This window comes from Hyaena hyaena, unplaced genomic scaffold (genome assembly GCF_003009895.1).
Source record: "Hyaena hyaena isolate Hyena2069 unplaced genomic scaffold, ASM300989v1 scaffold_181, whole genome shotgun sequence".
Taxonomy (NCBI): domain Eukaryota; kingdom Metazoa; phylum Chordata; class Mammalia; order Carnivora; family Hyaenidae; genus Hyaena; species Hyaena hyaena.
The window spans coordinates 995,621-1,011,397 of NW_024080813.1; the positions used below are offsets into that span (position 1 = coordinate 995,621).

At 35.5% G+C, this 15,777-nt stretch overlaps 1 protein-coding gene across 1 annotated transcript in view; it reads left to right on the top strand.

Annotated features, from left to right (window-relative positions):
- The window catches only part of LRRC9 (leucine rich repeat containing 9), a 118,212-nt gene that overhangs the window by 44,662 nt on the left and 57,773 nt on the right, over window positions 1-15,777 (top strand). Inside the window, exons 14-16 of the mRNA XM_039240754.1 lie at window positions 2,061-2,183; window positions 3,887-4,002; window positions 8,035-8,247. Of these exons, the coding sequence (XP_039096685.1) occupies window positions 2,061-2,183; window positions 3,887-4,002; window positions 8,035-8,247 (452 nt within the window). The remainder of the gene's footprint in view (window positions 1-2,060; window positions 2,184-3,886; window positions 4,003-8,034; window positions 8,248-15,777) is intronic.

The following is a 15,777-nucleotide window of genomic DNA, read 5'->3' on the forward strand; positions in this document are numbered from 1 at the left end:
TTTAAATTAAAGACAATCACAAGAGATGAAGAAGGGCACTACATAATAATTACAGGGTCCATCCATCAGGAAGAACTAACAATCATAAATGTCTACGCACCGAATATGGGAGCACCTAAATATCTAAAACAATTAATCACAAACAGAAACAAGCTTATAGATAAGAATGTGTTAATGTTTTATTTATTTTTGAAAGAGAGAGAGACAGAGTGAGCAGGGAAGGGTCAGAGAGAAAGGGAGACACAGAATCTGAAGATAGGCTCCAGGCTCTGAACTAGCTGTTAGCACAGAGCCTGATGCAGGGCTCAAATCCACAAACCTTGAGATCATGACCTGAGCCGAAGTCGGAGGCTTAACCGACTGGGCCCTCCAGGCGCCCCTGTTACTCATATTTATTCCAGTTTATATGAAACAGGCACTTTTCAAAGTCTGGTTTTGTTCATTCAAGGGCCAACCTGAGCCTAGGGTCTTCCTACTGCATGGCCAACTTAGCTCCTCTCTGACTGCTTTTGTTCATTAATTTGCATCCTAAAAATAAACTCAATATATCTGTGTTTTACACACACACACACCACCCCAAATTCACAGGAAAGAGAAAAGAGAACTTGGCGCAATTATGCAGTAATCATTATACCAAGCACTTGGGAAGGCATGCCTTATGTGTCCTTAATCGTTTTAATAGAAGATAAGAAAAGCTGGTTGTAAATTTAAAACTGGCTAAAGACAAACTGTGTAGGGTATAGATTTCTTTATAAATTGCCTCACAGAGGATAAACTTTTGGTACTTTATTCAAATGATCAGTAGTTTATTTGCATCTTAAATATATAGATAAATAAAAGCATACGAGCCAATTTGCAGGACACTTCCGGGAGAAGTTCCCTCATAAATTGAGGAAGAGTTCAGCTCATCAGGTCCTCTTGCCTCGCCCTCCCACTGTCCATACGTCAGTCCCACCAGTGTTATGAAATGTTCACTGTATGTTAGGCACTTGGTAGCAATATGGATACAGTCTATGCAAACTAGACACAGTTGCTCCTTTATGGTACTGACAAACATTAATAATCACACAAATAAATGTAAAATTACAATTTTCATAACATAACAATTTTATAACAGAGATTAAATATTAGTGAATATTACCAAAAAATATATAATAAGGAGAACTGACCTGGTCAGGGAGTAAGGGACACCTATTCTTTGGTCTCCACTATACAAGCTACTGAAGACTGGGCAGTCAGAAATTTGGTTAATTTAAGTCTCTAAGAGTGAAATTCTAGGTTCCAGACTACAGCTCTGCTAAGATTATTCATGTTGAACTACATGTGTCTTACAGTCTTTCATTCAGTTAATAATAATCAGAAAATTAAGCATATTATTGAATATAGAAAGAACTCCTTATTTAAAAAACCCTTTGCTTCTTTTCTCTCATGCTTCTCCATTCTTGTCTTAAGAAACACCTCATCATGTTTTTCTAGATTCTTCTGAAATGCTTCCCAAAACAATTAGATTCTATCAACTTGCATTTTATAACTTGCACATAGTATTAAAAAAAAGTCACCTGAATGTTTTGCCTAGTGATTACAAGTCACATTACATGATTCAGTGACTCCTAGAGCTCCTTAGGATTGAGGGAATGCAAAGGTTCTTTAGGAATCTAAAGGGAAAAAATGTTTATCCGTTTAGTAGACATGTATTAAGTGCCTCCCATGATCTAAGTGATGTGCCAGGTGATGATAATTCAGAGATGAATTTTTACCCTGTTAATAACAACAACAGAAAGTTTCTTACTTTAAATTGCTTAATAAAAAACATTATTTTCTTTCCGTCTTCCTTTTCTGTAAAGCTTTGCTTTAATCACAGGAATCCTCTTTTATAATTATTTCATTTGTTCAACAAATATTTACTGAGCTTCTGTTTTGCTCTACAATGACAAACAAGGTAGCAAGGATCTCCGCGCTTCTTACAGAACATATAGTCAAGTCTGGGACTAATAAGGAAGGTGATATGGGAAAATTACTAAAATGAATTATTGTTAAAATGATTTTTTATTCATATTTAGGCATCCTGCTCATTACAAAGGTTTTCCTTGGCCAGAGTGTTCAGGCTCATGAACAGGACTCCATCAATCAAGCTAACTATCCAATGGTTAATTCAGTGTTCATTCCTCGAAAGTATTTACTAAGTATGTCTGCCATAAAAAGAGAAATGTGCTTTAATTTTCCTGAATAGATGTAGAGAGCTTAAACTCTACCTAACAAAGCTTGTAAACTTTTCTAAAAAAATCTATTGCTGGCTACTAATGAACTTCTATTTTTATGTTCCCTGCTTCAATGACATTATGTATGTGTGTAGATTTTTAATTTTGTGAACTTTTTTCTTTGAGAGGGAGAACATGAGCAGAGGAGAGGGGCAGAGGGAGGGGAACAGAGAGAATCTTAAGCAGGTTCCATGCTCACCCTGGAGCCTGATATGGGGCTGGACCCTGGGATCTTGACCTAAGCTGAAGTTGAAAGTTGGGTGCTTAACCGACTGAGCCACCAAGGTCACCCTTGTAAACTTCTATTTTATATTTACACACCCATGCATATTTTTATATGAAATTTCATGCATTTTATACATATACTATATATGTATTTTATATGTTATATGAATATTATATACACATATATGATATGATACATATATCACATGTATTTCATTTATAATATATATTGCATGTATATTCTATGTATTTCATGTATTTATATGTATTTCAAGAGATAAACCCATCCTTTTTTTTTGAGAGAGAGAGCAAGCATGAGCAGGAAAGGGGAAGAGAGAGAAAGGGGGAGAGAGAATCTTAAGCAAGCTCCACACTCAATGTGGAGCCTAATGTGGGGCTCAGATCATGATCCAAGGATCATGGTCATGGTCACCCTTGGATCATGATCTGAGCCAAAACCAAGAGTTGGAGACTTAACCAACTGAGCCACCCAGGCATCCCAAAACCCACTCACTTTTAACAACAAAGGTTTTTGAGTAATACATTTGTCAAAAGTATATGGCCACACATTGAATAGGAAAAAGACAAAGTATGAAAAGGATATGATGGATAAAATGAAACCCTACTAGTCTATGTATTGAAAGGGTGACTAGTAATTTCTAGAATTAAGAAACTGGTCACTTTATTCAAAGTCTACTAATTTAAATTTTAATTACATCTAAAATTACTTTAGTAGCAAGGTCTAGACTGCTGTTTCACCAAACAACTAGACACCATAGTCTGGACAAGTAAACACATAAAATCAATCATCACAATCCACCTGTCTATGTGGCATTCATACACACCTTCCTAAACCATACTAAATATTCAAATAAATAAACTAGTAGGCAAAATGGGTGAGGGTGGTCAAAAGTTAAAAACTTCCAGTTTTGAGATTTTAAAAAGTCTTAGGGATTATAATGTACAGCATGACTGTAGTTAGCAATACTGTACTGCATATTTGAAAGTTGCCAAGAGAGTAAATCTTAAAAGTTCTCATCACAAGAAAAAAATTGTAACTATCCTTGGTGATGGATGTTAACTATAATTATTGTGATAATTATTTTTCAATATATACATGTATCAACTTATGTTGTACTCCTAAAGCAAATACAATGTTATGTGTAAACTATATCTCCAACTTTAAAAACTTAAAAATTAAAGGGTGAAAAAAAACCTGCAGAAAAAATAAAAAGAATTAAGAAACTATATAGGAGGGGTGGAAAATAGAAAAAAATCTCAATAACATAATGATTAAAACTTACTGAATGTATTGTTTATCAATCTGTGTAATAATGAAAAATATATATTATGTTTCATTTTGAAGAGTGTTTTTTCTTGTTTTGTTATTGATTTTACTCTAGATTCTGTCATGGGACAGAGGAACTGTGATTGCAGCATTCGGCAGTACAAGTGGTTTGTCTTTGATCATGATCTTGTTTTGCCAGAATATGTCGTTGAATTTGAGTATATTACAATGGTATGGATGTATTTTTAAAATTGGAATTCCTTAAATGAGAAGAGAACAGAAACAATAATTAACAGAAGTCTAATAATGTATTGTCAAGTTTATATTGTATATTTATACATAAACATACATATAGTGGTTATTCTGTGAAGGGCTTCATTTTCAAAAAAAGTCATTATGATACCTAAATATTTTTATAGGCAAATATGTTATATGAGTAATATATGGCTACAGTCTCACTGAAAAATATTCAAAGTATATTGAAAGATATATAATAAATATGAACATTTTATTTCACCTCATCTGCAGCACCACTCCCTTTCATGAAGAAATCCACTATTAAAAATTGTGGGTTTGCTTTCATTCTTCTTTCTACACATTTACATATTTAACAGCATGTAACATTTTATATAGTAGAATCAAGATCTAAGTATTTTTTATTTCTTTTTTGCCTTTAATAACATGTTTTGGACATATTTCCACTTCGTACATATAGGTCTATATTCTTTTGGTGGCTGCATTCTATCCAGTAATATCTAATTTCTTTGACTATTCTCTTGTTCATGAAACATATAGGTTGTTTCCCGTCTTGTTATTATTTTAAAAGTATTTCAATGAACATCATTATAGATACATCTTTATACAAATATGGAAATTTCTCTGCAGAATAGATTGGTAGAATTGGATAGTCAAAGGGTATATACATTTTAAATTTTGATATATTTTGCCAGTACTCTCCACAAAGTCTTGGCTATTTTACAAATTTCCAACAGTATGTGACAGTGCTTGTTTCTTTGCATGCTTACCAAGACAAAATGTTATCAATCTTTTACTTTCCCACTCTGTGGGCAAAAAAAAGGATATTTATTCTTTCATAGTAATTTTATAAATCACTTGTTATATCCGTTGACTGTTTTCAGTTTTTTAAATGTTTTTAATGTTTATTTTTGAGAGAGAGAGAGAGAGAAAACCAGAGCATGAGCAGGGGAGGGGCAGAGAAAGAGGGAGACACAGAATCTGAAGCAGGTTCCAGGCTCTGAGCTGTTAGCACCGATCGCAAAGTGGGGCTTGAACTCAACAACCATGAGATCATGACCTGAGCCGAAGCTGTATGCTTAACCAACTGGGCCACCCAGGCGCCCCTCCTTTGACTATTTTCTATTGGACTCTATTTTTTTATATTTATTGGAAAAGTGCTTACATACATTCTGGATATTAATCCTTTATCTTATATATATGTTGCAAATATTTTATGTCAGTTGTCTTCTAAATCTATTTGTAGCAAAAACCTTGTCACTTTAATTTGTAATTTCCTGGTTAATTTTTAAGAGGTCAGATCTCTCCAGATTTCCTGATATGAATTCTGGGTTTTAAGTTTCATTACAGAGGCTTACATAAATTTTATCCTTTATTTTTTTCCAATATTTATATATAGGTTGTTCTACAACTTTAAGTTTTTTTAGGTATGTCTGGAAATTATTTTATGCAATGTGAGGGAGGGAGAGATCAAATAATTTTTCCTTAAAAATAGATAGCTACTTGACCAAGCATCATCTTTTTTGCTCTATTTGGAAGTGCAATCTTTATTGTTAAAATTATTTTCATATATAAGGGGTTTATTCATAGATTCTTTTATTCTATTCTATTGATCTCTTTGTCTAACCTTGGACCCCTACCACACTTTGGGTTATTATAACCCTTATGATATACTTTGATATGCAGCAGGACAAATTCCCTTTCCCTGACCCCAGTCATCTTTAAAAAAATTTTTTTGGCTATTCTTGAAAGCTTTCTTTTCCAAATAAAATTAAGAGTCAGCTTGTTAAGTTCTATTTTAATGTTTATTTATTTTTGAGACAGAGATAGAGCAGAGCAGGGAAAGGGCAGAGATTGAGAGAGAGAGAGAGAGAGAGAGAGAATCCTAAGCAAGTTCCAGGCTCTGAGCTGTCAGCACAGGGCCCAACGTGGGACCTGAACCCACGAACTGTGAGATCATGACCTGAGCCAAAGTTGGACACTCAACTGACTGAGCCACCCAGGCACCCCATTAAGTTCTATTTTAAAATTCTATTTAGGATTTGATTGAGATTGTATTGAATTTAAAACTTAATTTGGGGTAAACTTTTGGGCAGTATTGGGCCTCTTGTCTAGGAACATGATAAGTTATTCTATTTACTCAAGTCCTCTCTTACAATTTTCTTTATGCAGGTTTTAAGTATAATTCTGGGCACTTATATTTTTATATTGTTATTATGAATGAGACTGTTTCAGCCAAGTATGCTTTCAGCAAAGACCCAGACAAATAGTAAACATAAAACTCAAATAAGAAGTCAAGAGGTGGGCAGTCCTGGCTATTGTGACTGTTCAGTGACTGATGTCAGCAAAGACCTTAGCTGCATCATCCATCTGCCTGCCACTTCATTAGCTCTTTTGACCTGAAGATTCAGTTCTTTCTTCACTTCTGGGAAATTTTCTTCTCTTAATTCCTCCATTATCTTTTCTCTTCCATTCTCTGTTCAGCCCTCTGGAACCTTGATTACTTAAACACTGGACATTTTGAGTTGATCCTCCATGACTTTTAATTTTTTTTCTCTCATATTTTACATCTCCATTTAAAAATTCTATTATTCTGGGGCACCTGGGTGGCTTAGTCGGTTAAGCATCCGACTTTCGCTTAGGTCATGATCTCGTGGTTCGTGGGTTTGAGCCCCGCGTCGGGCTCTGTGCTGACTGCCAGCTCAGAGCCTGAATCCTGTTTCGGATTCTGTGTCTCCCTCTCTCTCTGACCCCCCCCTGCTCACGCTGTCTCTCTCTCTCCTAGAAATAAATAAAACATTAAAAAAAATTTTTTTTAAATTCTATTATTCTAAGAGATTTCCTCAATATTAACCTCACATTGCTAATTTGATCTGCTGCCATATCCATTTGGTTTCTCAGAGCATTTAGTGAATATTTTATTTCACTAATTATTTTTATTTTTACTCTAAAGTGTTATCCTATTCCTTTCTCTTTTTTTAGTTTATTTATTTATTTTGAGACAGACAGACAGACAGACACACACACACACACACACACACAGCACAAATGGTGGAGGGGCAGAGAGAGAGAGAGAGAGAGAGAGAGAGAGAGAGAGAATCCCAAGCAGGCTCCACACTGTTAGCACAGAGCTGGGGCTCGAACTCACAAACCATGAGATCATGACCCGAGCTGAAATCAAGAGTCAGACACTTAACCAATAGAGCCACCAGGTGCCCCACCCTATTCTTTTCTATAGCAGCCTGTTCTATTATAGATGCTTTATCCCCCCAAATTTTAAGCAGTTCTCTTATGGATGATTTTTTCTAGAGCCATTTCAGTTTATGTTTTTCATGCTAATTCATCCACAGTTCCTTACCGTAATTACTTAATCACCTGCTAATTACCTAGAGCATCCTACTGCTATTTTACTTGTTCACTCTGAACATCAAATTTCTCTGGATCTGTTCTTCAAGTGGCTTGTCTCTCACATATGTTTTGGCTACAGGTTACATTTCTGCTCACATTCATCTGTCAGTTTGGTCCCCTCTGATTTATGTCTCACAATTCTTAGTCTTTAACGTTTACTTATTTTGAGAGACAGAGAGAGACAGAGCATGAGCAGGGAAGGGGCAGAGAGAGAGGGAGACATAGGATCTGAAGCAAGCTCCAGGCTCTGAGCTGTCAGCACAGAGCTCGATGCGGGTCTTGAACCCACAGACTGCGAGATCATGACCTGAGCTGAAGTCAGATGCTCAACCAACTGAGCCACCCAGGTGCCCCAAAAAAATATTTAAAAATTACCTTTTGCCAGTTTTCAAGGACTTTTCAGTGGAAGGGGATGAACACATTAATTCTTAGCCTACAATTTTAATCTACAGTCATTGATTTCCTAATGTGATTCTAATCATGATAGATAATACTATATAACTGAAAAAAATTAAGTAGGCTTTTCTACATAGCCTAGTTCTTGTTCAAAGTGCTATATAATAGCAACCAAATTTTCAATATTTTTAATAAATTTTTTAGGTCAAGGCTCACTCTTTATTTTCTTCATTCAACAATGTTATTCTAGAAGAAAGCAAAAAAATTTCAGAAGGATTATTACTGTCCCAGGATTTGAAATTTGATGATGAAGTTATTAAAATGGATCCCAGGATCAAGCCCAGACCAAAACTTATTAGTTTGGATGATAAAATGATACTTTCTCTTGCCAACACTAACATTTACAGTCATATTGTGGTAAGTATCATAAGGAATAAAATTGGGGGACAGAAACCTTGAATTTGGAATCATAATCTATCATAAGAAGTTTAAAGATACTAAAGCACCTCTCTGGTGATGCCAGCCATCATGCCATCTAAGTTAAAAGTACTTCGACCTTTCCTTCTTTGTGGACTAGATCAGATCAGTGTTGTCTGGTAGTAATATAATGTAAACCATATAGGTAATTGAAAATTTTCTATTAGCCATATTAGGAAAATTTTTTAAATTAAAAGTAAGATTAATTTTAACAAATCCAATATATACGTATATAATATTATCATTTCAGTATGCAATCAGTATGAAGAGTCATTAAACAGTTTCATACTAAGTCTTCGAAACCTGGAGTATATTTGCAGATGACAGCACTTGCATAACATTTCAATTCAGACCAGCCACATTAGTGCTCAATAGCCACATGTTGCTAGTAGCTACCATACAGGACAGTATAAGCCTAGAGGGTACCCTTCTAGTTTACAAGGGATTTTGTTACTGAATAATACAAACAATAATAAGCTTTCTCTAAATGATGAAGATAATTAAGTTTCAAATAAGTTCCTAGGATTAGTCAACATAGAATATCAGAGATTTATCTTTACAAAATTAATCAACAATTGGATTTACTATTGAAGTACTTTACTTATTTATTTATTTGATTATTTATTTATTATTTAGTTAGTTTCAAGTTTTTATTTAAATTGTAGTTAGTTAACATATGGTGTAACATTAGTTTCAGGAATAGAATTCAGTGATTCATGGCTTACATGTAACACCCAATACTCATCATAACAAGTGCCTTCCTTAATACCCATCATCTCTTTAGCCCATCTCCCCACTCACCTCCCTTCCAGCAATCCTCAGTTTGTTCTCTAAAGTTAAGAGTCTGTTTTATGGTTTTCTTCACTCTCTCTCTTTCTCTCTCTCTCTCCCTCTTTTTCCCTGTATGTTCATCTGTTTTGTTAAGTTCCACATATGAGTGAAATCATATGTCATTTGTCTTTCTCTGACTTATTTTGCTTAACATAATACTCTAGTTCCAAACACATCATTGCAAATGATATCATTCTTTTTTATAATATTCCATTATATATGTAACTATATATACATGTATATATACACATATATACCACCTCTTCGTTATCCATTCATCAAACATTTTGGCTCTTTCCATAATTTGGCTATTGTTAATAGTGCTGCTATAAACATCAACGTGTTTATGTCCCTTCAAATCAATATTTTTATATCCTTTATACCTACTAGTGCAACTGCTGGGTTGTAGGGTAGTTCTATATTTATCTTTCTGAGGAGACTTCATACTGTTTTCCACAGTGGCTGCACCAGTTTTCATTCTCACCAACAGTGTAAGAAGGTTCCCCTTTGTCCACATCCTCGCCAACATCTGTTGTTTCCTGAGTTGTTAATTTTAGCCATTCTCACAAGTGATGATACTCATTGTACTTTGGATTTGTATTTCCATGATGATGATCGATGCTGAGCATCTTTTCATGTGTGTTAGTCATCTGGATGTCTTCTTTAGAAAAATCTCTTTTCATGTCTTCTGCCCATTTCTTAACTGAATTATTTGGTTTTTTGGGTGTTGAGCTTTACAAGTTCTTTATAGATTTTGGATACTTATCCTTTATCAAATATATCATTTGCAAATATATTCTCCCATTCTGAAGGCTGCCTTTTTTGTTCTGTTGATTACTTCCTTTACTATGCAAAAGATTTTTATCTTGATGAAGCCCCAATGTTCATTTTTGCTTTTGTTTTCTTGCCTCTGGAGACATGCCTAGTAAAAAGTTGCTATAGCCAATGTCAAAGAGGCTGATGCTTGTGTTCTCCTCTTGGGTTTTGATGGTTTCCTGTCTCACATTGAGGTCTTTCATCCATTTTAAATTTATTTTTGTGTATGGTATAAGAAAGTGGTCCAGTTTCATTTTTTTGTATGTTTCTGTCCAGTATTCCCAACACTATTTTTTGAGGAGACTGTTTCCCACTGGATATTCTTTCCTGCTTTGTTGAAGATTAGTTGACCATATAGTCGTGCGTCCATTTCTAGGTTTTCTATTCTGTTCCATTGATCTATGTTGAAGCAACTTACTTTACATTGAGGCAACTCTATTGATATATGAAGTCTACCTCTGTATCCTGACTTTCAGATCCGTCCATTTCAAATCTGCTACCATTCTATACAAACTACCATTGTCTCTGACCTAGACTACTGCCATAGCCTTATAATATTCTACCATTGCAACACACATTACATTACATTAATGTGTTCTTTGGGTGCCATTCATAACTGAATATAACTCAATATGGGGGTTAGGGAGTGCCATCTAGAGCTTTTACAAAAGAGGTATTGTCCTGCCACTTTGAGCCCCCAATCCATTCTCCCTGTTGAAGCTAGAGCAATCTTTTCAAGATGCAGATTTGATCATGATATCCTTGTCACCCCTTACCACTCTTACTTGAAATTTTCAAATGATTTTCCATTGTTTTAAAAGTAAAACCAAAGTCCTTAATATGGCCTATAAGATTTTGAATGGCCTGGCCCCTGGCCTACTTTTCCAGACTCTTTTAATATTACCCTCTCTTTGGTTCTACATGCTCAGCCTCCTTTCTATTTTTTAAATGGATTCTGCTTGTATCCAATACAGATCCTCTGCACTTGCTAGTCCTCTGCATGGAATGTTCTCCCCTGAGCACTTTCTCTTAGTTAATTCTCACACACCTTTTGGATCTATACAGAAGCAAAGTTTTCTCTTACCTCTCAGTCTGCATCACATTCCTTTGTTCTATCCTCTGTATCCTTCCTAGACTGTAAATTCCACAGTGGCTGAGGCTATGATCATTCTTCGATATGTATATCCCCAGTACCAGGACAACAATATATGATGGTGCAGTGTGCATTTTACAAGAGAGCCAAATCCAAGGGGTACCTTTTAAATCATAGAGTAGTATATATTCTACAATTTTCTGACAGCTGTTCCTAGAATTTCTTGTGCTAACAGAATAAGCATATTGTGATAATTTTCTAAAAGCTGAAAATAATGGTGTCTTGAGGAAAGGATAGATGCCATTTCGGATCCTCTGTCCCCCACTGTCTCTGCCCCTTCCCTGCTGGTTGTCCCTCTCTATCTCAAAATAAATAAACTTTAAAAAAATAAAATAAAATAAAAACAATATCTTTACAAACAGCTAATGGTTCTTACAAAGTGGGTTTGCTTGAACTGCAGAAGTAGCAAGCAAATTAATATTTGCTTGATACACTGATAAGAATACTTGAGAAGACAAGTTATTCTCACATGAAACCATCTTTCTATGTGTGCCCTGAAAGCTGAGATACAGATAAACATTCATAAATTTTTTCAAGTGATTTATAAAACAAAAACAATGAAAAAATGTTTTAAAAATTTAATGTTTATTTTATTTTAATTTTTTATCTAAACATTTATTTATTTTTGAGAGACAAAGAGAGACTGAACACTAGCGGGGGGGGGGGGGACAGAGAGACAGGTAGACACAAATACAAAGCAGGCTCCAACTGTCAGCACAGGGCCCGACATAGGGCTTGAACCTACGAACTGTGAGATCATGACCTGAGCTGAAGTAAGACGCCTAACTGACTGAGCCACCCAGGCACTCCTATTTATGTTGAGAGAGAGAGAGCGAGTGAGCAAGCGAGCATGAGCAGTGGAGGGGCAGAGAGACGGGAAGAGAGAGATTTCCAAGCAGGCTCAGCAATGTCAGTGCAGAGTCTAATGCGGGGATCAATCCCATGAACCATGAGATTATAATCTGAGCTGAAGTCAAGAGTCAGATGCTTAATTGACTGAGTCACCCAGGGGCCCCAAAAATACTTTTGAAAATACTAAGTGTAGTCAATAGTTTTGAGTTGGCTTCAGAAAATATTTAGAAAACATCTTATTTCAAGGGGTTGCTTTGGTCCAACTATGTCATCACCATCCACCAAATCTTTAAATCTAGAAGATTAAGTTTGACTTTAACCCATTATTATTAGGGAGGAAGGAAAGCTTCATAATATGATGGCAGTATCACCATCTGTATCATAAAGGTGCAGTATTTTAGGAGCATTATTTGAGTTGACAGTATGGAGAAATTATTGTTTCTGCCTTATAAGGTAAAGAGTTCATAATAAATTTTATTTATTTATAATAAATTTTTGATAATAAGGCTTTAGTAATGAAAAGTTTAAATGCATGAGTTTGACTGCATTGAGCTTCCACAACATACATTTCTGTAGATTTAAAGGGATTAAATAAAAGTTAGAAAAACAATAGTTTAAAAAAAGGTAGATCAGGGGTGCCTGGGTGGCTTAGTTAGTTAAGCATCCGACTTTCGCTTAGGTCATGATCTCGCGGTTCATGGGTTCGAGCCCCGCATCGGGCTCTGTGCTGACTGCCAGCTCAGAGCCTGGAGCCTGTTTCAGTCTATGACTCCCTCTCTCTCTGACCCTCCCCTGCTCACACTGTCTCTCTCTCTCTCCTAGAAATAAATAAAGACATTAAAAAAAATAAAAATAAAAATAAAAAAAGGTAGATCTTTTTTATTATCTTTGGTTTGTAAGGTAAAAAACAGTGAGGAGGAGAATAAAACTTCAGAATACCTGGCTTGCTCATGACCTCCACCCGACTGCCTTAATTTGATCAACACCCATAACATAAGAATGGAAGAAATTTCTCATCCTAAATTTTCATATACTGCTTAAAAGCCAGAAAAACCTTCTAGGGCTTCTAGTAAGAATAATGGATACTACAATAAGAATGTTTAGACATCATGCCCTTTATTCCCCTTCCTTTGTGTCATTACTATAAGAGAAACCAAGGGTACACATACACTTCTTATTTTCTTTTCAGTTTTCCCCTCTAGACTGAGTTTTTTAGGACATCTAAAAATAAATAAAATATTTAGAAATGAAGGTGGGGGGGTTGATGGGCATGGAGGAGGGCACTTGGGATGAACACTGGGTGTTATATATAAACCAACTTGACAATAAACTATTTAAGAAGAAAAAAAGAAAGGTGGGGGATGGGAGGGAATGAGTGAAATAGATGAAGGGGATTAAGAGTACACTTATTGTGATGAGCACTGAGCTATGTAAGGAATTGGTGAATCACTATCTTATATACCTGAAACTAATATAATACTGTATGTTCATTATACCTGAATAAAAAATAGAGTTGTTAGTTTTGTCTGGCTTTTGCACTGATTTATTCATCTACTATCATTTACTGAGCATTTGCTATGTTTTAGGCAATGAGGTAAGTATTAGGGGTTCAAAATGAATTAATTATTTTCCCTATCTCAAGGACATCATTTTAGTGGAGGAGACAGATATGTACACAAATATAGGCAGCTTGGAGCTGCTGGGAGAGTTCCACAGAAAGAGATAAATTTTGTGTGGATTTTTGAAAGATATGAGAAATTCAGCTGTTTATGTCTTCCAGGCAGAGGAAAAACTCTATCTAGAAGCACATGATTTTGACAGATCCTAGTGTTATTAGGGAACATAAGGTGACTATGAACATAAGGTGTGTAATAGTGGAAGGTAAAGTTGTGGGTTGGAATACAAGAAAGATACACAAGGCTGTAGCTATAGCCACAATAGGATGGATTTTCAAAGGCAAATTGTAAAATGTCAGATTTTCTTTAAGGAACAGGCCCTGTGTTTTTAATGACCCTAACTTTGGCAACTTGTGTTTAGATTTAAATAACTAAAGTCAGGCTGATGGTATGGATATCCAGTGGATACTATTGTAGTAGTCCAAAAGACAAATAATAGTGTGAACCAAGGTACTTGTAATAGTGATGGAATAGTTGGGGCACCTGGGTGGCTCAGTCTAAGCGTCCAACTTCGGCTCAGGTCATGATCTCATGGCTCATGGGTTCGAGCCCCGCGTCGGGCTCTGTGGTGACAGCCAGCTCAGAGCCTGGAGCCTGTTTCAGATTCTGTGTCTTCCTCTCTCTCTGACTCTCCCCTGCTCACATTGTCTCTCTCTCTCTCTCTCAGAAATAAATAAAACATTAAAAAAAATTTTTTTAAATAGTGATGGGATGGTTGGTTTAAGAAAATTTCTAGAATCAAATGTATATGGAAAAGAGGAAAAAGGGGTGGTTAACAATTACTGTTTGATAGATAGTGAAACTCTTAATCAGGATTGAAAAAATAGACTACCAAGCAGATGCATATGGAAAATAATGAATTCAGTCTGCACATGTTAGTGTAATGTATCTGTAGAATGTATCATGGGTGATACAGAAATGTGACCTCTAGAATAAGCTACTCTGCATAAATTGACCCTTCTTAACAATTTTAACTAAGTTTTGACAACTATTTGACATTGATGTTTCTCCCTGCCAAGAATTTGGTTATATCCACAGTATAATAGGGTATAAAATGGTGGTGGTAAGTAAAGAGAGTTGGGAAATAGATGTTGATTTTATCATAATACTGATTTGTTGTGAATATTAAAACATTTTAATTATATTAAAACATTTTTATATTAAATTACATTAAAACATTTTTCTTATGCCATAATATGTTTATAATTAAAACATATGAAGATACAATCTTCACTTGATACCATTCACAGTGGTGTAGGGTAAAGACAGAAAAATATGTAGACATCAGGGTATCCCCTAAATATAAAAAAAAAAACCCTGTAATAACACTCATTTTTGTTTAGCCCAGGATCAAATGGACAGGGAAAGTCTAGGCCAAACTCTGATATGGAAACCCTTTCCAGCCTCCTCCTTTTGAGTATCCTCCTATGTTAGCATCCTCAGCCTTTCTTCCTTAGTCCTGTGCCTTCATACGGTTTTTTCCAACCAATGTATTTTCTTGTCATCTTCTCTCTTGTGAGGTATCCAAGCCAATACCCAAAATCTTTAGGGCCTATATTATTCACTGGCTAGCCTAAGAAATAAAGTGCCTTAATAAATATCTTAACAATGTATTTAGCTATTTTCTAGAAAGAATTTTTAAGTCAGTTAAGTGCCTGATTCTTGATTTCAGCTCAGGTCATGATTTCACGGTCGTGAGATTGAGCCCAAAGTTGGGCTCCATGCTGGGCACAGAGCCTGCTTAAGATTCTCTCTCTCTCGACTCTTGAATGCTGACAAAAACTGAGGACTGATGGATGTGGGGGGGAGGAGGGATGGGCATGGAGGAGGACACTTGTGGGGATGAGCACTGAGTGTTATGTGGAAACTAATTTGACAATAAACTATTTGTAAAAAAAAAAAAGATTCTCTCTCTCTGCCCCTCCCCCAACTCATGCGCACATATGCTCTTCCTCTCTTCCCCCCACCCCCCCAAAAAAAGAATTTTTAGACTCAAGTGGAAAATCAAATTAATCAATAACAGGGCCTAGTGATGCTATTATAAAGTATATCTTTTAAAATCATACATTAGATATATTTCTTATTGGCTCTCTCTCAATGTTATTTAAATAACTATGATATAGAATGTAATCTGCCTTATTT